Source organism: Geotrypetes seraphini, chromosome 2 (assembly GCF_902459505.1).
Source record: "Geotrypetes seraphini chromosome 2, aGeoSer1.1, whole genome shotgun sequence".
Lineage (NCBI taxonomy): Eukaryota > Metazoa > Chordata > Amphibia > Gymnophiona > Dermophiidae > Geotrypetes > Geotrypetes seraphini.
This window is the reverse complement of record NC_047085.1, coordinates 520,293,720-520,317,365: the sequence shown is the minus strand read 5'-3', so window position 1 is coordinate 520,317,365 and position 23,646 is coordinate 520,293,720. Positions and strand designations below refer to the sequence as shown.

At 44.5% G+C, this 23,646-nt stretch overlaps 2 protein-coding genes across 4 annotated transcripts in view; both read right to left on the bottom strand.

The window, feature by feature from the left end:
* The window catches only part of LOC117354674 (zinc finger protein 845-like), a 210,921-nt gene that overhangs the window by 15,681 nt on the left and 171,594 nt on the right, over window positions 1–23,646 (bottom strand). The window lies entirely within an intron of this gene.
* Window positions 1–23,646, bottom strand: part of LOC117354683 (zinc finger protein 354C-like) — a 46,007-nt gene that overhangs the window by 7,556 nt on the left and 14,805 nt on the right. Inside the window, exons 3-5 of one of the 3 annotated variants that reach the window (XM_033932548.1) lie at window positions 17,807–17,917; window positions 15,920–16,294; window positions 6,126–6,457 (exon numbers count right to left, since the gene is read on the bottom strand). In XM_033932548.1, the coding sequence (XP_033788439.1) occupies window positions 6,387–6,457; window positions 15,920–16,294; window positions 17,807–17,917 (557 nt within the window). In that variant the 3' untranslated portion in view covers window positions 6,126–6,386. Of the gene's footprint in view, window positions 1–6,125; window positions 6,458–15,654; window positions 15,693–15,919; window positions 16,295–17,806; window positions 17,918–23,646 lie in introns of those variants that run through there. The other 2 variants (XM_033932549.1, XM_033932547.1) reach the window with 2 other exon arrangements.

The following is a 23,646-nucleotide window of genomic DNA, read 5'->3' as shown; positions in this document are numbered from 1 at the left end:
TGGACCGTATTGTTTCTAACCATGCTCTTATTTGGCGTACATTGGAGGTGGGTACGGTGGGAGATGGCATTCTCGGTGGAGATTTCCTCTTGAATTATATAAGGACCCGGGGATTTTGGATCATTTGGTACAGAAATGGCGGGATTTTCAATTTTCTAATGCTTCTCATCTGGACAATTCGATTTTGTACTGGGAGACGGTGAAGGTGGTTTTGCGTGGGGAGATTATTGCCTATTCCAGTTTTCGGAAAAAAGCCTGATATCGGGAGATACTCCGTTTGGAGAAGCAGTTGCGGGCCAAAAGGATATGGTACTCTTGTCACTCTACTCCCAGGCGCCGGGCCGCTCTTTTGGCTTCTCAGGCCTCTCTGATGAGTTAATTCATGCTCATACATCACGGTCCCTTCAATATTTTAAGTACCAATTTCATTTACATGGCAATAAAGGAGGGAAATTGTTGGCTAAAATCTTGCAGGTGGCATGTGAGGATGGTACTAAGGTACATTTGGATGACGAGGTTGTGGGGGTTTTCCATGGGTATTATCAACAGCTTTATGATTCTCCTGGAGTTCCAGAGATGCCGGAAGACACTTATTTGGCTAACAGCCCGGTACCCCAAGTGTCGGATGCCCAACGGCAAATTTTGAGCGCTCTTATCTCGACTGATGAGGTTTCTTTAGTCATTCATTCTAGCAAATTATGGAAAATCCCAGGTCCTGATGGCTATCGTTCATAATTTTATAAACTTGTTACTACAGAAATAGCACCGGCGTTGGCATCTACCTTTAACGCTTATGTTCTCCAAGGGGCTTTACCGCCGTCTTTACGGAAGGCCCATATTATAATGCTGTTGAAATCTGGTTGGGACCCAACTTTGCCGGCCTCTTATCGCCCGATCTCACTCCTCAATACCGAGGCAAAATTATTTGCAAAAATTCTGGCTAACTGCTTGGCACGGATCCTTCCTAGCCTTATCGCAGATCCACAGGTAGGGTTTCTTTGGAATCATAAAGTGTCACGGAATCTTTGTCACATTCTGACTTCTATGGAATAGGTTGCTCACTATCGCCTTCCATCGTTATTAGTTAATTTTCACAAGGAAAAGGCGTTCGATTGGGTTTCTTGTATTTTTCTCTTTGCCGCCCTTCGACATTATAGGTTTAGTGGATTTTATTTTGATGCTATTCGAGCTCTGTACGATTCCCCCAAGACCTTTATCTGGGTTAATGGGTGCTGTCAGCCCCTTTTGCAATCCGGAAGGGTACTTGGAAGGGCTGCCCTTTATCACCTCTTTTATTTGTTCTTTCGTTGGACCCCTTGATTCGAGATATCCTCCAAACTCCAGATATCTGAGGAGTTCAAGATTTCGGCTTTGCAGATGATCTTTTGGTGCATCTAACGGACCCGGAAAATTCTCTGGCAGCTTTGTTGACGATTATGAAGGAATATGGGGACATATTTTGGGGTTTCGTCTCAATTTGGATAAATCTTTGGCTCTAGCCACTTCTAGTGCAGTCCTGGAGGGTTGGATGGGGAGCTTTCCTTTAAAGTGGACTGATTCTTCTTTTCATTATCTGGGGATTCACCTGACTCCCTCTACTGCTTCTCTTAAGGATTGTAACCTAAACTAAACTAAACTAAACCTTAGGTTTGTATACCGCACCATCTCCGCGTGCGCAGAGCTCGGCACGGTTTACAGAGGTTGAGAGGAAAGGAACTACAAGGAAAGGATATAGGAGAGGGACTGAGGAGATAGAGGGGGACAGGATACTAGAGCACGGGAGGTGATTAGGTTTTTGAAAAGAGCCAAGTTTTCAAGTGTTTGCGGAAGGATTGGAAGGAGCTAGAATTTCTGAGCGGGGATGAAAGGTTGTTCCAGAGTTCTGTGGTTCTAAAGGGGAGGGATGTTCCAAGTTTTCCTGCGCGGGATATACCTTTTATAGAAGGGAAAGATAGTTTCAGTTTTTGGGAGGATCTAGTCGAGAGCGGGTTTGAGGAGTTCCAGAAGAGTGGGATAACAGGAGGAAGGACGCCATGTAGAATCTTGAAGGCTATGCAGGCACATTTATAGAGGACTCTGGAGTAAACTGGGAGCCAGTGAAGCTTGGAGAGGAGTGGGGAAACGTGGTCGAACTTGCCTTTTGCGAAGATAAGCTTGGCCGCGGCGTTTTGAATTAGCTGAAGTCTATGGAGGTTTTTCTTTGTCAGGCTTATATAGATGGAGTTGCAGTAGTCCAGTCTAGAAAGGATGGTGGATTGAACGAGGATGGCGAAATGAGAGTGATGAAAGCAGGATCTTACTTTCCTCAACATATGGAGGCTAAAGAAGCATTTTTTTACTAGGGAGTTGAGGTGATCGTTGAAGGAGAGAGAGGAATCTAAGATGATGCCAAGGACTTTGCTTGAGAACTCAAGCTGAAGAGTGGGGCCGGAAGATAGAGGGATGGAGGTGGGTAAATGGTCTAAGGTTGGGCCGAGCCGAAGTAGTTTGGTTTTGGACTCATTCAGTTTCATTTGTACAGATTGGGCCCAGGATTGGAGGTTCGTAATACATGAGGAAATGTTCTCAGCGAGGTTCGAGAGGTTCGAGTCGGTTTCGAGGAGGATGAGGGAGGATGAGGATGTCATCGGCGTAGGAGTAGAGAGTTTCTAGTGGGGATAAATGAAGGAGTTTCAGAGAGGACATGTAGATGTTGAAAAGGATAGGGGAGAGGGGTGAGCCTTGAGGGACTCCACATTTTGGCTTCCAGGCGGGGGATGAGGAACCGTTAGTGTTAACGGTGTAGGAGCGGAAGCGTAGGAATTTCGAGAACCAATCCAGAACTGTGGAGCTTATGCCTATTTCGGAGAGTTGGAAGAGTAGGATGTCGTGGTGAACGACATCGAAGGCTGCGGAGAGGTCGAATTGAAGAAGAACAGCAAATTTGTTGCGAGAATGGAGTTGTTGCACCTTAGAGATTAGTGAGGCCAAGAGGGATTCGGTGCTAAAGTTGGGTCTGAAGCCGAATTGGTGGGGTAGGAGGATAGAGAATCGTTCTAGGTAGGATGAGAGTTGGGTGGATATGATGGATTCTAATAGCTTGGTTAGGAGAGGGATATTTGCTATAGGCCGGTAATTTGATGGAATGGAGGGATCGAGGTCGGCCTTTTTCAGTAGAGGGGACAGTGAAATGTGTCCCATGTCGGGGGAGAAAAGGCCTGATGTTAGGGCAGAGTTTATAAGTTCGGTGAGGGAAGCAATGGCCTGTGTAGGGATATTCTCGAATAGGTAGGAGGGGAAAGGATCCAAAATGCACTTGCAAGTTTTTAGTTTGAGGCAGAGTTTGGAGACTTGCGGTTCAGAGACAAGCTCGAAGGTGGTCCAGGATCTGTCGGCAGGAATGGATACCGGTAAGGTATAGTTGGGAACAGTAGAGGTCAGGGAATTGTAGGAGACTGAGGGGGGGAAGGAGCATCTTAGGGTGGTAATCTTTTCATTAAAGAAATTTGCAAGGGCCTCGGCTGAAAGAGATGGCGGAAGCAAAGACGGGTCCTTTTTTATAGTTAGGGAGCGCCAGATGTTGAACAGCGCACTGATCTGGTTGTTGGATCTGGAGATCTTGTCTCCAAAGAAGTTTTTCCTGGCTTTTTTTAATGTTGAATTGTAAAATTTAATATTAGCCCTCCAGGTCTGTCTATCAGAGGGGGATTTGGATTTTTTCCATTTGCGCTCCAAAGCGCGACACTTCTGTTTCAATTCTCTGTGAAGGGGTAGGTACCAGGGGGCCTTTCGGGGATAGGAGATGGTTTTGGTGGTTAATGGGGCAAGGGAGTGGTAGGTGGACTCGGAGAGGATGGTCCAGTTGTGCCAATGTGATTCGGGGTCTATAGGTCTAGGGTTGGAGGAGAGTTTGTTGAGAAATTTGGACCAGAATAGGTTGCTCGAGGTTTTTTTTGCGGTAGGTTATGGAATGAGAGGAGTGGGGTGGGGAGTCAAGATGTGACATGAAGACGGGGAGACAGGTAGTCCCTAAGAAGTGGTCTGACCAAGGGACTTGTTCCCAGCGAGTGTCGTCGGTTGAGGTTTTGAAGGTGGTAAGATCAATGAAGGTGGTGAAGTCTAGAGTATGCCCTTTTTCGTGGGTTTGGGATGGGGTGGGTGAGGGAAAGCCAAGAGAGGTAAGGAAGTTGTTGAATTCGGATGTGTCATTGTTATTTGTGTCGTCGAGGTGGAGATTGATATCACCAACAATCAGAAGTCTTTGGAATTTAAGGAAGGCATTTGTTATGGTCTCATAGACGAGATTTGAAGATTTTGCCCAAGGGGTGGGTGGCCGGTATAGTAATAGGATGCCCAATGGGTGGGTGCGGAGTTCGTCATTGACTGAAGCAAGCAAATATTCTAGAGGAGGATGGGTGCCCGTCTCAAGGAGCTGGACGTCGAAGAAAGATTTGTAGAGGAGTGCCAGGCCACCTCCTTTTCGATTGGGTCTGGGAGAAAAGAGGCCTTGGTAACCGTGGGGGAGGAGTTCGTTTTGTGTGAATAGGTCGTCTTTGGCGATCCATGTTTCTGTGATGCACAGAAATCCAGGGTCGAGCTCGTCTAGAAGGTCTTTCAAGATTTGGGTCTTGTTGCACGCGGATCTGGCGTTGCAATAAAGTGTCGGGACTGGGGTGAGAGAGTCCGGGACAGTGTTGAGAGGATTGGCAGGGGGTAGGGGCTTTAGGGAATCTTGGTTGACTTTTCGGGGGTTTTTCTTGGGAGGGGAATTTCTGGTGCGTATCAGTGTGGGGATTCTGAGTCCGGGGCAGATGGTATTGGTGTTTGCGGGGTCGAGTAGGTTGGGGGAGGGAGGTTTCAGACAGAGGGAAGGATAGAGGGGTGAGCAGAGTAGGAGGAGAAGGATCCAGAAGGATGGATTCATGGTGGGGTGGTTGGTGTGTGAGAGTCTGCAGCAAGGGGGAGTAGAGTTTGGGTTGAGGAAGGAGCAGGGGAACTTGAATTGAGCTTACTAGATACGGGGCCGAGAGAGGGGAGGAGAGCCTTTTTTTTTTTTTCTTTATATAAATATATATATATATATTTTTTTTTTTTTGTTTTTGTTTTTTTGGGGACTAAAGGGGCTAGTGAGGACTAAAGGGGCTTGTGAGGACAATTGGCGGCTAAGCGCTTTCCGTGTGGTGCCTAGAGCGGAGAGACTTGGGGCAATAAATAAGTAATGGGGGGATTGCACAGTTAAGATATATAAGTAGCCCAGGATGTGCTAGGGGAATGGGGCAACTGAAGTGAGAGACTGGTAAAAGAGCCTTTGGCAGAGAGTACAGTATGGTGCAGAAACTGAGCAAAAAACTGGTAAAAGTTTGGCGTCAAAACAGGAGCAAATACAATAGTAAAATATGGTACAGAAAATAGGGGTATAAACAATGGTAAGCTTTGACAACGGGCAGAATCCGGGTTGGGTAAGGGGAGCTGGGAGTTTGGAGGTCTTCAGTGGACCTTGATAGGTGGGGTGAGGCAGAGAGGAGCCAGAGCTTGCTAGTACAGTCTTGCAGGGGCTTCGGCAGCTCTTGGGTGGGCTGTGGGGCAAAGTTCCTAGTGAAAAGCAGGTCCGCACGCTCCTGCAGGAGTGGCGTCGGGTGGAGGAAGGAGGAACAAGATGGAGGAAGCTTCCTCCTTCCTCTGCCTTGGAGGCGCTGGAGCGAAGGAAAAAAAGAAAAACTTTCGTCGGCCCGCTGTGGGCTGGAGAGAGGCCGGGTCACGCTGGCCTTTAGCAGCCCTCGGATGGGCTGGAGAGAAGCAGGCTCGCAAAGTCTGCAGGGCAGGGCAAATCCTTCCTGCTCGAGTGGCGTCGGGTGGAGGAAGGAGGAACAAGATGGAGGAAGCTTCCTCCTTCCTCTGCCTTGGAGGCGCTGGAGCGAAGAAAAAAAGAAAAACTTTCGTCGGCCCGCTGTGGGCTGGAGAGAGGCCGGGTCACGCTGGCCTTTAGCAGCCCTCGGATGGGCTGGAGAGAAGCAGGCTCGCAAAGTCTGCAGGGCAGGGCAAATCCTTCCTGCTCGAGTGGCGTCGGGTGGAGGAAGGAGGAACAAGATGGAGGAAGCTTCCTCCTTCCTCTGCCTTGGAGGCGCTGGAGCGAAGAAAAAAAGAAAAACTTTCGTCGGCCCGCTGTGGGCTGGAGAGAGGCCGGGTCACGCTGGCCTTTAGCAGCCCTCGGATGGGCTGGAGAGAAGCAGGCTCGCAAAGTCTGCAGGGCAGGGCAAATCCTTCCTGCTCGAGTGGCGTCGGGTGGAGGAAGGATTTGCTTCTCAACTCCTCACACCGCTGCCATCGGTTGTTGATGGATTATACTCGTCGGTAGTTAGAGGGGTGGTGGGTTTTTCCACTTTCTTTACATGGTAAAATTCAGCTCTTCAATATGGTACTTTTTCCACGCTGGCTCTATGTTTTACAGTTGCTCCCCATCTGCCTTCTTCAAAAAGACCTGCAGGCATTGTATAAATTATTAATCATTCTTTTTTTTTTTTTTTGTTGGGGGGGCAGGAAACCTCGAGTGGCTTTTTGTTCATTGTTAGGGTCTTAGTCCCACAGGGGGGGATGGGAGTTCCAGATATGCAGAAATATAATTACGCCTGCCTTCTTCGGTATTTGGGAGATTGGGTTTCAGAGCAGGGGGTGTATACGTGTTTTGATTATGAACTGGCCTTCTATAATCCGTGGAACTTATCTTCTCTACTCCATGCTCCAAGGGCGATGCTCCCTGTCTTTTTGCGTTCCAGTTTTTTATTAGGTTCCCTTAGGGATACTTGGAAATATTTGGTCCTTTTGGTGGGTGGGCAGTAGAGAATGACACGGTGGTTGTTACCCGCAGCTAGCCGCAGGTAACCCGCCAAAACGGTGACCACAAAAAAGGTCACCGCGAATTCGGGGACAAGGCCATTCACCGCCCCGTGGAGCGGTGAATGGTAGCACGGGGCGGTGAATAAGTAGTGAAAGCGCGATGAACGAGGGTTCAATCCGGCAGCTCACTCTCTCCCGCCGGCCGTCCATACATCTCTCTCCCTCCTTTTCCCTTACCTTTTCTTCTTGAAACTGGCGATTTCTGTAAGGCTACGAGCTGTATTACAGCCGGAGCCTTGAAGTCGCGTCGCGTTGCCTGCTGGAAAAAGTCTCCTCTGATGCAACTTCCTGTTTCTGGTTGCATCAGAGGAGACTTTTCTAGCAGGCAACCCGACGCGACTTCAAGGCTCTGGCTGTAATACAGCTCGTAGCCTTATAGAAATCGCCAGTTTCAAGAAGAAAAGGTAAGGGAAAAGGAGGGAGGGAGGGAAATGCACGGCTGGCCGGCGGGAGGGAGCTGCTGGACCGCGTGAAGGGTGCTGGGGATGGAGAAGACGCTGAAGATAGGGACGGTGACGGGGCGGTGAAAGAGACACGGGGACGGGGTGATGCAGAGGATGGTGGTTCGGGGACAGGGCGGTGACAGGGACAGAATTTTTCCACGTGTCATTCTCTAGTGGGCAGCCTGGGACTTTGGACCAATTATTGATTCATGGGAATCTTCAGTTAGCCTCGGGACGGGATAGTTCTTCCTTTCAGCGGTGGCAGTGGGCTGGTGTAACCTTGTTGGAACATGTACTTCAGCTGGATGGTTTTTAGTGCCCTGGCGGGAGTTACAGCAAAAGGAGGGGATCTTGGCTAGAGATCACTTTGCGTATTTACAGTTACAGCATTACGTACATTCTCTGGGGGAGGAGGGTCTTCGCTGCAGCCTAGGGGGTAAGCTTCAGGGGATTTTTGCCCAGTTTCTGGATAAGAACATAAGAACATAAGTAGTGCCTCTGCCGGGTCAGACCAGAGGTCCATCCCGCCCAGCAGTCCGCCCCCGCGGCGGCCCAACAGGTCATGACCTGCCTTAATCACCAGAAGGGGCCCCCTTGCCCCCTAGGTTTCTCATCGAAGTCCTATCTTCCCATCAAAGTCCTAACCCTCCGGCCTTGCACCTGCACGACCTGGTGAGCTGTCTATACTTATGCAACACCCCAGCACCTCCCTCAGTACCCCACGATCCCCTTTTCCCTCAGGAATCTGTCCAATCCCTGTTTGAATCCCTGTACTGTACTCTGCCGGATCACTTCCTCCGGGAGCGCATTCCATTTGTCCACGACCCTTTGGGTGAAGAAAAACTTCCTTGCATTTGATTTGAACCTATCTCCCTTCAGTTTCTCTGAGTGCCCCCTCGTACCTGTCGTCTCTTTTAGTCTGAAGAACCTGTCCCTGTCCACCCTCTCTATGCCCCTAAGTATTTTGAAGGTCTCTATCATATCCCCCCTGAGCCTCCTTTTTTCCAGAGAGAAGAGCCCCAGTTTATCCAGCCTCTCAGCATATGGGAAGTTTTCCAGCCCTCTTACCAGTTTCGTTGTCCTCCTTTGGACTCTCTCAAGAACTGCCATGTCCTTCTTGAGGTGCGGCGACCAATATTGAACGCAGTATTCCAGATGTGGGCGCACCATCGCTCAATACAGCGGCATGATGACTTGCATAGAGCCCTTTATCAGCTTCCTCCTGTTAGATCTTGGGAGTCTTTATGTGCCACCTGGGCACCCAAGTTGGGGCTCTGCTTTTGGGATTTGGACATTGGTAGATACATCCACCATATTCCTACTCTTTTGAGCTCCGTTGAATTATGAGAGTGTCAGTTTCGAGTTATTTACCTGAGCTTATTTTATGCGGATTCAATTATTTAGGGCGGGTTGCGTGGATTCTCCCCAATATGAAAAATTCACTTTGGATGCCAAGTCCTTTTTCCATGCTTTTTGGAGTTGCCTGGTAGTTAAGGCTTTTTTGGCGGCAGGTGGCTGTTATTTGGAATCACTGTTGGGTCGTTCGATACCGGTATTTTGGTGAGGTTTCTTCTTGATAAATTTGAGGCTTTTCGTTTGATAGCCAAACCGGGCAGTTATATGTTCGTAAAGCTGGTCTTTTGGCTAAGAAGACCATTTTGGGGGAGTGGACCTCGGGCTCACCCGCCATAAGAACATAAGAAGCGCCATCTCCGAATCAGACCTTCGGTCCATCAAGTCCGGTGATCCACACACTTCATTCTCTCTCTCTCTTTTTTTTTCTTCTCTCTCTCTCTCTTCCTCTTTCTTCTCTTCTTCTTCCAAGTCTTCTAGGGTTTGGGGCTGGGTGGTCAGATGGGGTTTTAATTTTTTTTTTTAGCTGCAGTTTGCTTGTTTGGTTGACAGCAGGAGGTTGTGCCTTTGTTCCTTTTTCTTTCCAGGCCTATCAGACACAAAGGCCTTCAGATATTGGTTGGTTCCTTTCCGCTGATACTATTTGGGGTTGTTGGGGAGAATGGGGGGGGGTACTGGGGAAAAGGGGGGGGTTTCATGTACTTTTGAAGATGATACCGATTTTCTGTGTTCACAGCCTTGTCCAATTTCTTTGTTTACTTGTTGCTCGTTATTTCTGGTTGCATTCATTTTCACCAATAAAAAAGATTTACACTAAATAAACTAGGACTTTAAAAAAAAAATCAAACTGTCAGAAGTGATTACTGCTTTTTATGGGGCCAGGTAACTTTTATGGGGGGGATGGGCAGGGAAAGAGGAAATTCATCATGGGGATGGAAAGGATTCCTCGCAGGGTTGGGCAGGGACAGGTGGGGACAGGCAGGATTTCTGTCCCCGCGCAACTCTCTAGTCCAAGTGTGAATGTAGAAAGTGCATCTTCAGTGACATATTGCACCTCATGGCTTTGTATGCTCTAAGATGTTTGTCAACCAGTTGAATATAGTTTGGTGCTCTGTAACTGCCAAGAAATTCTCAGCGACATCCTTCAATGCTTTCCTTAGCCCGACTAACAGGTCTTCAAATCTCTCTCATCTTAATGACATGTCTGATATGTGGATCGACAAAAATGCCTTCTTTAATCTTGGCATTAGTTATTCTTGGAAACATCTGTCTTAGATAAAGAAAACCTTTGCCTGCCTTGTTCATCATTTTTACAGAATTTTGAATCAGTCCAAGTTTTATGTGAAGAGGAGGCAAAAATATCTTTGTCGGGTCAACAAGTGATTCATGTACAACATTTTTCTGCCCTGGAACCAAATCTCTGTATACAAACTGCTTTTATATAGCCTTTTCCATGCAAAAGTGCAGAATCTGTACTTGAGATCCAAGATGTACTTGACTGACTTGAGATCCAAGATGAGTCTCCAGTCTTCTGAGCCTTTCTTTACATGATAAAGTATAAGGAGTATCTGTTGGAGCCCGATTTGCTCTCAGCAACCGGTTCTACAGCCTGAATGTCCAAGAGATGCTGCAGTCTTGCCTCAACCTTCAGCGCTTTCTTTGGTCTCCCCGCTGGAGAGTCCAAAAACAGATCTGGAGGAAGGCAAAAGAAATCTATCTTGGGTCCCTCCCGTATGATGTCCAGCATCAATTGGTCTGAGGAGATCTGTTCCCACTCCTGCAGGAATGCCGACAATCAGCTTCCAATACAGGGAAGTAAGGCTGAGGCCTTGGTGTCATTGTAACTTCTTAGAGGAGCAGCTGGAGTGAGAACTCGAAGCATGTTGGCGTCTGGGGTTGTTATAGCATGGTCTGTAGTTTTGGGAATATCTCTGGCCAGATGAGCCCAAGGAACTTTGGTGAAACCTGCGGGAGGGATGAAAATAGCTGCGACCTCCAAAGGGAACATGTCGAGGCTTGCTGTCTGGAAGGGACTTAGGATAGCGGTCTGCACACTGGTCATCCAATCCCTTGCAAAAAAGCATTTGACCATTAAAAGGAGGCCTGCTGAGAGTTGCCCTGGAGGCCCAATCTCCAGCCCAGTGGCAGATCCAGAGTGTTCTGCAAGCCAAAACAGCATAAGCTGAAACTTTGCCTAACACCCAAATAAGGTCATACAATGCGTCGGCCACTTAATCAATCCCCTACAGCACCAGCTGGGGGGGGGAGGGGAGGAGGCCTTGTCCTCTAATGAAGGAGCTCAATGCAGCTTCGTGTGACAAGCAAGCGCCACAAACGAGGCAGCTGCCACTACCTTAATACCACATCAAAAAGCTTTCTTAAGATAGGTCTACCCTGCAATCCTGGGAATCTTTCAGCATGACTCCTCCTTCACTTGGAAGTGAAAATCCGGTGCCATAGGATAAAGCTTAGCCATGGTCTTGGTCAACCTAAAGGAACTTTCTGGTGTCTCCCACTGCTCAATAACCAGAGCCATGAGATCTGGATGTACCAGAAAAAAGGACATTAAGAGTATTAGAATGACTCATGACGGTACATTGAGATGTGGAGAGCTGAGCATCCACTATAAAATGATGGACAGAGGCCAATTTAAACAGTCGACAAATAGAAGGGTCATCACCCCCATCAAGACTGTCAGAGACCAGCTGGCTAACCATACTGCAAACAGTATCAAGGTCATCCAGGGTGGATGCAATATCCACGGTATCAGCGCACCAGTTAAGGTCATCTAGATCCGTGATGACAGGGGCACTGGGGACCTGAACAGGAACCCCCACAGACAAGCTGACGCAGTGCCGATTGGCTGCACTGCAGGGGTCGAGTCTGTAAGATACGCTATCCACTTGGGCTGAAAAAATTTCAGGGAAAAATCATAGTTCAGGGATGCTTGCGAGACCAGCAGAAGGTTTACGAAAGGTCCCGGACTCAGTATGCTTGCATTTTGCATAACCGCTAGAAACTGGCATTGGGCGAGATTGCTTTCCATTTCCTGAACCCAACCTGGCTCTCCAGCTCTGGAGGACCCTAAGGGGCCTTTGCCCCAGTGCACCCTCCCCTTCTTCTCGTGCACTGGGGCAATCCGGTGCAATCCACACATGAATTCACATTTCATTGGCGGAGTCGTCCATCCCTAACAATTTTTAACAAAATCAAGGGGTTGTGAGGCAAAAAATAGAAGTTTAAAAATAGATCGCTAAACATCCAAGATGTCCGCTTTCAGAAAATTTGCACCTAAAACGCCTCATGGAGACTCTACAGATATTCAAAAACTGGAGATTTGGGGGGGGGGGTTTGGGGGGCTGAAACCTGACCCCTAACCCCAGAAAGCACAGAAGTAATGGGGCTGTACTTACAGTGTCTTCCTGTGTGTGCAGCTGAAGTGAAAGGAAAGGATTCACCAAACAGATCAATCTTCAGGATCTTTGGGCTGCCAGTTGGACAGACCCCGACCAAAATCTCTACCACCATGGAACTTCTTCATGCTACCAGGGGTGGGAAAATGCAGCCTGTGCCCTGATACCTTAAGGACTGTTACTCAGGGCGCTTCCATACTGCGCTTAAACCACTGACAAAGTCAGAAGGTAAGCACACTCCCAGCGGGACATACCCTGAACTTCAAAGGTTTCACACAGCAGGCTGGCTCCACAAGTCCACCCTGTGAAGCAGCAGTCCAGCTTTGCTGCAACTGCATCCTTTCCTAGGCAGAGAAACCCTCCAAAGGAGTCTCAAGGCACAAAAGCCACCGAAAGACGACAAACTTTTTAAGTGAAAAAAATAGAAAGGAAGCAGAGCAGATCAGAAAGACTTCTGCACAGTTTGCTTGCACAAATGAAAACTGCTGTGTTCCTCAGCCAAGTGGGAGGAGCAAAAGAGAAAAGTGTGTGGAAGTGTGCTCGTACTTACAGTCTGTGAAGTGCCTGCCTGCCAGCTCTTTTTACTGCAGCTGAATAGAGGAAAAGGATATTCTGCCTCAGAACTGCTCCAAATTGACCAGACTTGAAGATCTTCGGACTGCCAGTCGGACATACCCTGACCATAACCTCTGCTCCCATGTATCCTCTCCATACAACCGGGGGCGAGAAACACAGCCTGTGCCCTGAAACCCAGTGTACACAAGACGTGTACAGCCTGTGCTTAAACTCCCGATAAGGTCAGAGGGCAAGTGAGATCTCAGGGGAATGGAATCTGAGTCCAAGAAAGGTGGTACACAGCAGGCCGGCTCCACAGGTCCACTGAAGTTTGCGAAGGAACAGTTGGGCTCCATAGGACTGTATCTTTTCCTCTGATAAAGGACCACCACAGGGGTCTCATGGCACTCAAGCCACTGAAAAAAATGAACTTTAAAGTAAAAAAATAATAATAATAAATCGATGTAGAGCAGATCAGAAGACTTCTGCACGGAGGATTGCTTGCAGAAATTGAAAACTGCAGAGGGCTGTCTCTCTCTGAGGTAGGAGGAACACATGCTCATTAAAGTGTTTGTATTTCTGTAACTCCCGGATTGTGGGAAGGGATTGAACACCTAGAGTACAGAATCCGGAAGGTACGTAACTGAATAATTATTAAATTACTTTGGCAAATTCTGTGAGCCCTGTTCTGCATAAACCTCTTTTGTTTGATTTTCCAATGGCTATTGTCATTTCAGGCTTCAACATGAGATAAAGATTTTAGTCAATTAATAATCTCCTCTTCTTCTTACCAGCATTTTAGATAATTGTTAAAAATCTATTTATTTGTTAAATTCTTAGAAGTTCAATGTTTTGTACTTTGCTGAGATTGTTCAGTTTTTCTTGTTTTGTTAACCACAGAGAACATTATGGTTTTGAGGTATATAAATCATTTTTGACGTTCCGACTCTTTTTCACCTTTAAAACTTTACAGATTTATATTTTTTACACATTGCCCTTAAATCTCACTCTCTTGAGCAGTCCACCGATGGAGAATGAAAATGATTTGCCCAGCTTCCCTGATTCTCAGCCCACTGCTTCAGAACGGCCAAATTACCCAGTCCAGGATGGAGACTTTTTGGTCGGTCCTATTTTTTAACTTACAGTATATCACAATTCAGTGTTCTATTCATAGTCCCAGATACTACTAATCACTTGTATAGTGCTGTACATTTTGACATTTATAGACGGTCCCAGGATAAGGTTGCAGAAATCGTTTTAAACTGGATAACTCTCCAGCTCCACCCATTAAGCTTCTCCATCCAAAGCATGTGCTTGCATAGTCTCCGTGTTCACTCACAAACTATTACTGCTATCATAGCCACAAGTAGACTCTGCAATTTGCCATGCTACTTCTAGAGAGGTGAAATAATTGTGGCAGAGTAGGGAGCAGTCCCTAAAAAAGAATCAATATCAGAAAATGACATGGGTTTGAGCCTAGTCCCCTGGACCCTCAGGAGATCCTGCAGTGGGAGGAAACAACTTGACAGGAAAAGGCTACATGAGAGGTGGCAGGGGTGGGTTATCCCTCACATTTAGGCTGACTGAATTCCCTGAATGTTGAAAAGTCTGAACAAGGACAAAGACTAGGACTAATCTACATTTTAATTTGCATAAAGTCAAGAGCTAAAGAACAAGATTGTACCTAAGAGATAACCTTGTGGGGACCTCAGAAGGGCCTGTAGGGAATGAGGGCATAGGCTCTCCCAAGAGTAGTGATTTTGGACCAACCCACAACTTTGGGGTACTGCCTCACCTTAACCTTATTGGGAAACGGTAAACAGGACTCCAGGAACTGAGAAGTCATGTGACTGAAACTGGTCTCTGAGGCTTTTCCTTAGAGATAAGGTTGGCTACAGGTAACCCTTGGGAGAAGAAATGCTGGCTTAGGTCTAACTCCTACTAAGCCTTCTGTACCAGAGGGATCGAAGTAACCAGAAGACTAAGAAGGGCCACATCACAGGGTCTCACAAATATTTGCTTGCCTAGGACCCAATACAGAGTTGATCCAGCCTTGGACATATCCCATGTCAATAAACAAAAGCAAGCAGAAGAAATACATTTGGTGTCTTTTGGTTTGCCAGTAACAGCGTGTCCTCTTTGCAAATACATCATCAGTCCACAACGGTATATAATAAACTTCAAACTGCCTAATTTCTAAGTGATCTTTTTTTCTTATAATACCTTTCTAAGTACCTCTATGGTCTTCAGTTCCAGCCAACCACCAGCCAAATTATTTGAAGGCTTGTTTCTCTTTCTGGCTTTTATTCATCATCAGACCTTAGTTTTTTTTAAGTGCTTGTGCTCTATATTCTATGTTTTGTGCAAATCAATAAACTTTTCTTATATAACTTTAAAACTTTAGCTTTAGCTATTTCTTCATTCTTTTTTTAAACCTCGGGAAGGACCTTAAGGTTCAACCAGTTTCGCCCAAAGGCTTTTTCAAGAACGGGATCTTTACATAGAAGAACACACGTCGGGATGCTGTGGAGCAAAACAAAAGGGGGGACCTGTTCTTGAAAAAGCCTTTGGGCGAAACTGGTTGAACCTTAAGGTCCTTCTCGAGGTTTAAAAAAAGAATGAAGAAATAGCTAAAGCTAAGTACAAAAGTTTTAAAGTTGTATAAGAAAAGTTTATCGATTTGCACAAAACATAGAATATAGAACACAAGCACTTAAAAAAACCCTACGGTCTGATGATGAATAAAAGCCAGAAAAAGAAACAAATCTTCAAATAATTTGGCTGGTGGTTGGCTGGAACTGAAGACCATAGAGGTACTTAGAAATGAATTATCAGAAAAAAAGATCACTTAGAAAGTGGGCACTTTGAAGTTTATTATATGCCGTTGTGGATTGATGGTGTATATTACATAGACGACGTCATAAACAACATTGGGCTATTTTAATACATCTCTTTGCAAATACCACACAAGTGTGACCCATTGGCGCACCATCAGAAACAGTGCCCTTTTTTCATAATACGTCACAAATAGGTCACAATCTTGGTGATATTGCATCTGAAACAAAAATTAAGAGGAACTAAAATAAAACAAGAAATAAAAAAAACAAAGTTTTTCAGCTGCTTTTCATACATCCACTACATGTAAAAGGTTTCCCATCAGCACGCGTTCTCTGCTGAATTTCAGGTTCACTTTTCATTTGAAACCTTTGCTACACTGACAACGTGAAAAGGGTCTCACCCTGGGCTGGAATCTCTTGGGCAATAATAAATAATATATCTTACCAAGGCTTTTTCCACAGGCGTCACGCAGAATGGATTTCTTCCCTTTCTTCTCTCCCTGGTGGAGTTGAAGTGTCATTTGGTCACTGCCTTTACTTTGTAAGGGACTCTCTTCTCTCGGGGGTCTCTGAAGCTCAGGGATGTTTGTGAGTTCCCCGTCACTTTTCTCACCCTCAGTGACTACATCCAGGGAGTCTCTTGCAGGATCTTTCTGCTTCTTTTCTGATTCCTGTTGATAATTCCTTGTTTTTCTACTCTCATTCCTCAGGGAAATATTCTCACTGACATTTCCTGATTGTTTTGGGATATTTTCAATTTCTAGAAGACATTTTTCTTCATTTTCCTCCCTCTTCATCTCCTGCATTGCCTCAGTATCTGCTGGATAGAAACAAAAGACGATGATTGTGTATTAGTAATTATGGAGAGATACTAACGATCAAGAAACAACAAAATTTTCTGGGCTCACAAGACTACATGGGATTTTTGAATGTAAAGAAAATTCTGCAAATTAGCATATCAGTCTTCAAATCTTTCTCTTTTTTTAAATTAGGTTATGAAACTAATTTTCCAAAAAGCAATAAACAAAGGCTAAAATAACAATTAAAGAGGTATAAGAGCAAATATAGTCCACAAAGACACATCAAAACAGGAACTCACCCACCCACAACATAAGAATAGCCTCACTGGGTCAGACCAATGGTCCATCAAGCCCAGTAGCCCGTTCTCATGGTGGCCAATCCAGGTCCCTAGTACCTGGCCAAAGCCCAAAGAGTTGCAACGTTCCATTCAGAATCCTAAAGAGTATCAAAAGATTCCGGAACCCCGAGGAGTAGCAACATTCCAGAGCCGACATTGTGATGTCATAATGCTTCATTCCACCAATGCCTAAGAGCCAACCTTACCACTGATGTTATAATGGCTTAACTGTCCTATACATGATACACATAAGAGCATAAGAACAGCCATACCGCGTCAGATCAATGATCCATCAAGCCCAGTAGCCCGTTCTCATGGTGGCCAATCCAGGTCCCTAGTACCTGGCCAAAGCCCAAAGAGTTGCAACGTTCCATTCAGAATCCTAAAGAGTATCAAAAGATTCCGGAACCCCGAGGAGTAGCAACATTCCAGAGCCGACATTGTGATGTCATAATGCTTCATTCCACCAATGCCTAAGAGCCAACCTCACCATTGATGTTATAATGGCTTAACTGTCCTATACTTGGTACACATAAGAGCATAAGAACAGCCATACCGCATCAGACCAATGGTCCATCAAGCCCAGTAGCCCGTTCTCACAGTGGCCAATCCAGATCACTAGTAACCGGCCAAAACCCAAGGAGTAGCAATATTCCATGCTAGCAATCCAGGGCACACACACACTAATTGGAATCTCAGGAAAGGTATGGAATTGGTTCCAAGATTTCCTAAAAAAATAGGTCATAATCAGGTAGTTAGTGGGTGGGCGGGTGGGTAAACGAAAGTGGTGTTCCTCAGGGATCACCACTTTCTCCAACTCTATTCAATATTTATTTAGCACCCTTGGGTCATTTTCTATATAGTTTACAAGTAAAATTTTTCATTTACGCAGATGATATGTCAATATCGATTCCTTTAACTGCGTTTACACCAGAAATTTTAAATCAGATTTCTTTTTAATTCTTACACAAGTGGAATTCTGGACTTCTAGTTTCAAATTGAAATGATAATTGCTACTATACAGAGTAAGAAAAGATGTTACAAAGTACTCTGATGTACTTTGTAACATCTTTTCTTACTCTGTATAGTAGCAATTATCATTACTCAGCAGTACTCTGTAATACCTCCTTGTACTCTGTATAGTAGTTATTATTACTACACCCCATATCATTCTGTACAGTATTTGTTACTCACCCGTGTCTGAATGTCTAACTTCCGTCTCTCCTGGGTCCTGTGGATCCTGGATTTTTGGCTCTCCCTCTTCTTTAATCCATGATAGTACATCAGATCTTATCCCTATGTAACCTGTTTCCAGGAATAAACATGAAAACTGAGTTATACTTCCCCTTTATTCAAAGAAAAATATGCAGCAGGAGTTTTCAAGGGATTGGCTTTGATGGATTTTATTTATTTATTGAGATGTATTAACCAACTTTATGTAGCGATTCACCCAAAGGCAGTGTTCAGCAGATACAGCTTGACATAACAAAATTGTAAGTTTTAACATCATAACAGTAAAATGATCAAATATAAACATAAGTATAATAAGTGAGGTAAACATGAAAACAGCAAATTGAAACCTAATAACAGGACTACCATGAAACAGTATCAAAAATATACACATTTAACAGCACTGAAATTCAAATAATGCAAATATAACACAGTTACTTACCTTAACATATGTTATCTGGGGACAGCAGGCAGATACATATTCTCACATGTGGGTGATGTCATCCACGGAGCCCGGTATGGACAGTGTATTGCCATTTTAAGATTTTTAGAAAGTTTGCGACTGCCCACACCACTCATGCACGAGTGCCTTCCAGCCCAATGCCAGTTCGCAGTACCTCAGTTCAGTAAGCAAGCTAAGAAGCCAACCAGGGGAGGAGGGAGGGATGTGAGAATATCTGCCTGCTGTCCCTGGATAACACCTGTAAACAGTAAATAACTGTGCTTTATCCATAGGACAAGCAGACAGAATATTCTCACATGGGGTCTCCCTAGCTTACTGATGGCCATTAAGAAGAAAATTAATTCAGTTATATTGCTTGGCCGAAACGACCATCTCGCCTGGAATAGGAATCCAGATAGTAGTGAGATATAAATGGGTGAATTGAAGACCGAGTAGCTACTTTGCAAATTTCATCAATGGGAGTGGAATGTAAGAAAGCCACTGATGCTGCCATAGCTCGGATCTTGTGCGCTGTTGCACGACCTTTGAGCTACGGCCCAGCCCGAGCATAGCAGAAGGAAATACAGGCCACCAGCTATGTGGAAATAGTTCACTTGGTTACAGGCTGTCCCAGTCTGTTAGGATCAAAACAGATGAAGTCCTGTGTGGCTTAGTCCTTTGTATATAGTAAGCCAAGGCACTCTTAAAATCCAATGTATGAGCCGTTTCTCCGGAATGAGGATGGAAGCACAATTCTGCGACTACTTTTAGAAGGAATTTTGGGTTTATGTTCTTTACTTTTGGTTGGTTGTTTTTCGTTCTTGGTGCGGTGGGGGGTTCTCTCTCTCTTTTGGGGGGCGTTGGGGGGAGGAGGCCTTGATTTTCTTCTCAGGGCTCATCAGAGTACAGGGCTCTGTTTGCACGGTATTTTGGCCTATGCTGTCCGGGCCTCTCCAGTGGCGCAGGGTTGAGCTTTTGCCCGTTATTGGTCTTGCATAGTGTTGTTCCTTATTTTGGGGGGCTGGTTTTGGATGGGGGGGTGGGATGGGGAGGGGGTTGGGAGTGGTGTTGGGGAGTTTTTGTATATTTTCTGCACAAACTGTTCCTTCTTTGCTGTGTTTCTTTCTCTGTTCAATAAAAATTGATTTCACTAGAAGGAATTTTGGATGGGTCTGAAGAACCACCTTATCATGATGAAATACTGTGTACGGTGGATCAGAAACTAATGCTTAGAGCTCACTTACTCAACAAGCGTAAGTAACAGAGATCAAGATCACTTTCCAAGTTAAAATCTTAAGATGAGTAGATGTCGGTCGTTCAAATGGTGGCTTCATCAAACTGATGAGAACTACATTAAGATCCCAGACAACTGAAGGCAGTTTGAGCGGAGGTTTGGAGTTGAAAAGGTCCTACATAAACCAGGAAACAAGAGTGGCCAGAGATTTATTGTTGACTGGAACATGAAAAGCATGGAAGTAAGCTCTAACTGAAGTGGTTTTCAGTCCAGAATTGGATAAATGAAGGAGAAAATCCAACACTGAAGGGAGAGAAGAGGATGAAGCATCTAGATGATGGTGTGTACACCACAAATTGAAGCAAATCCACTATTGCCGAGTAGAAGGTTTTCTCGAAGCAGCTATAATTGCTTATACTGATTCAGAAAGATTAAATTCTGCTGGAGTCAGATCCAGAGGTACCAAGCTGTCAGATGTAGAGATTGCAGGTTGGAATGTAACAGTAATTGGATCCCTGCCACTCAGCTGAAGTAGAAGGGAGAACCAAGGTCATCGAGGCCACGGAGGAGCTATCAGGATCATGATGGCTGACTCATTCTTGAGCTTGACTAAGGTCTTGAGAACTAGAGGGATTGGTAGAAAATGTATAGAGGAATTTGTTCGTCCAATCCAGAAGAAAAGCATCTGTCTCGAGACGAAGGAGAGAGTATTGCTGTGAACAAAATTGAGGCAATTTGTGATTGTGGGGAGATAGAAACAGGTCTATCTGAGGAGTCCCCCATAAGAAAATGTATCGCAATACTTTGGAGTCGAGTGCCCACTCAAGTGGCTGAAGAAATCTGCTTAGCTTGTTGGCTAAAGTATTCAGTTTTCCTTGCACATAGATGGCTTTGAGAAATATGTTTTGAGGAATCGCCTAGTTCCATATACATTCCGCCTCAACAAAGATGGAGAGAGTCTGTTCCCCTTTTTTGTTGATGTAGTACATCGCTACTTGACTGTGTTCGAACAAAGTTAGAAAGACTATCTTGAAAAGTTCTTAGAGCATTTCGAATTGCTCGGAGCTCTAACAAGTTAATGTGGCATGTCTTTTCTTGAGCAGACCACCAGCCCTACATTCTGAGACTGTCTAAATTAGCTCCCCAAGCATACATGGACGTGTCCTTGGTAATTTCTTTATTTTCATTAAGATTTGATGCAATTAAAAACATCCAATTATATATTCATACATAGAATGTTATATAACTTATTTCTTAATAAATAAAAAAATATCAAAATACCTGTAATAGCTACTATATCCCAACCCTCCCATCCCTCCCTCCCTTTCTCACCCACCCCAGTGGGAGGATGTGTGCAAGAGAATTATGAAATATAAAAGGAAAAGTAGAAACTATCAAAGATCAAAAGGACTTTCCTTTTGGGAATTAATCCAGATTTCATACGCACCCCAAATAGTATTGTAGTTATGTATCCGATTTCTCTGAAGTGTAGTCAATTTTGACATTTGTTGTATATATTGAACTTTAGCCAATAATACTTGGGGTCCTGGTAAATCTGGTTGTTTCCAGGCAGATGCCATGATGATTCGACCTGCTTTCGTTATCAGATGTATCCATTTCTGGTGTTTCAGAAGCTGGGCGAGTGGTCCCTTATTCAACAAGCAACACTCCATAGTCTTAGGGATTAAAATACCTAATATTTCTTTAATAAAGGAAATTACTTTATCCCAATAGCTCTGTGCTTTAATACAATGCCACCAAATATGTTCAAAAGTTTCCGCTACTGTACATCCTTTCCAACACTTATCTGATCCCTTTCCATACATAGTGCACAATCGAACCGGTATATAATACCAACAAAAAAACATTTTATATCCATTCTCTATCATATTGCTAGCTATAGTACCATATAAAAGGGATTGCAATATTCTAAACTATTAGTAAAAGATTTACCTATAATCTTTTCCCAATGATGTCTATATTTCAGAGGGGGATGGAGATGCTCCAATTGTGCATTATATAATCTAGTGATACTTCCCCTCCCACTCTCTTATCACAGCCTTTGTAAATCCGACTGTTGAGAAAAAATTAATTCTCCGAGGACCACTTTTCTAATGAAGCTTTCAATTTGTCTATAATAAAATAGGTCCCTTAAGGCCATATTCTTCTTTTAGTACTTCAAAGGTAACAATTTTCCCATCTTCAAGCAATTGGCCTATTATTTTAAGACCTTGCTTGCCCCAACAGTGAAAGGCCACATTAACGTCTCCTGCAGCAAAATTAGGCATATGTATAATGGCTGTCTCCATAAATTAATTTTTATCCCCATGACATCACCTCAAAGAGTATATGTTGTAATACAAAATTAGACTTTTTAGCTATTGTAGAGAGTTGTGGAAATTGAAGCCAGGGTATCGCCCACAACAGAGGCGTACCCAATATCTCCTGCTCCATGCGCACCCCCGGTTTTCCCTTATCCTATTTCCAATTGACTAAATATCGCAATTAGGCTGCTTGATAGTAATATTGAAATGGTGGTACTGCCATTCCTCCTAGTTTCCTAGGTTGATACATCATTGCTTGGGATACTCTTGGAGTCTTATGTTGCCAAATAAAAGTGAATATCTTCCACTCTAATTGTACGGTAAAAATAATTTTTTAGGTAGAGGAATTGGTAGAGCTGAAAAAAGATATAACAACCTCGGAAGCACCACCATCTTTATTGTTTGTACCCTACCTAACCAGGAGATATTTAGATGTTTCCATCTCTCCATATCTTGCCAGATCGCATTCAGAAGAGGAGGGTAATTAGCAGCATACAACAATTCTACATGCTTTGTTAAATTAATCACTAAATATTATTGTTGTGCCCATTTATATTGGTGAGAAATTTCTGATGTGAAGGAACATGAAACAGCATCTCTGAAAAGATTTGATGAATCCGTCCAGCACTGGAGGGATTGGCGAAGTCGTGAGGTGACTGATCTTTCGTGATAAGGGACCGAGAGCTTGAGACCATTTAGATGCTAGTGTCCACTGAGCTGTTCTGAAATGAAGTCTTGCGGAGGGGGCAAGATGAACTATGGAGGCCATGTGACCCATGAGTTGCATCATCTGTCTCGCTGAGATGGATTGCAGAGTAGAGACTTGAGTGCAAAGATGAAGCAAAGCGTCTTGTCTTTGTTGAGGTAGAAACACCCTGAGGTGAATAGTGTCTAACAGGGCTCCTATGAAAAGAAGCAGTTGAGAGGGTTGAAGCTGTGATTTGGGGAAGCTGACTTTGAATCCTAGTAGTTGAAGAAATGTTATCGTGCACTGTATTGAAGAACTGAAAACCATACTATTTAAGAAATTTGTCAAATGATCTAACCAAACCGTATCGACCATTCCCAGATCCCGACGCATACTATAGCTATCAACCTTGTAATCTCCCTGGGAAGGCCCAGGCTAATTTCTTCTTGTAAATGGCCTAGAACTGAAAGGTATTGGCAGGATAGAAGACATCAATGTAATATAATGTATTGCCAATTGAAATGCTGGAGGAGATGCAGCTTTTATAAGCCAGTTGTCTAGATATGGGAACACTTGTAACCCATGAGTACAAAGGGTTGCTGACACAACCACTAGGCACTCGGTGAAAACTTTTAAGAGGTGAAGCCAGGCCAAATGGAAGAACTTTGTACTGAAAGTGTTGAGCTATCCAAAACAGCAGAATTTTTCTGTGATGAGGATGCATGAAGTGTGTATGTAAGCCTTTTTGTGATCTAGAGAGCACAGGCAATCATTTCATTCTAGGAAAGGATATAACATCTCTAAAGATAGCATGCAAAACTTCTCTGACTAGATATTTGTTTAAGTATCGAAGGTCAAGAATTGGACGAAGACCTCCTGTCTTCTTTGGAATTAGAAAATATCTGGAGAACCCCTGATTTTTCCGAGAAGGGGGACAACTTCTATGTCATTTACCATATATATACTTGAATATAAGTCAATTCAAATATAAAAGTCAAGACCCCCATTTTTCCCCCCAAAAGGAAGAAAAATGGTTGACTCAAATATAATATGGGGGCTTAATATTCAAGTGCCATGCCCTGCTAGAATCTGCACCCAGTGTTTCCTCCTTCACAC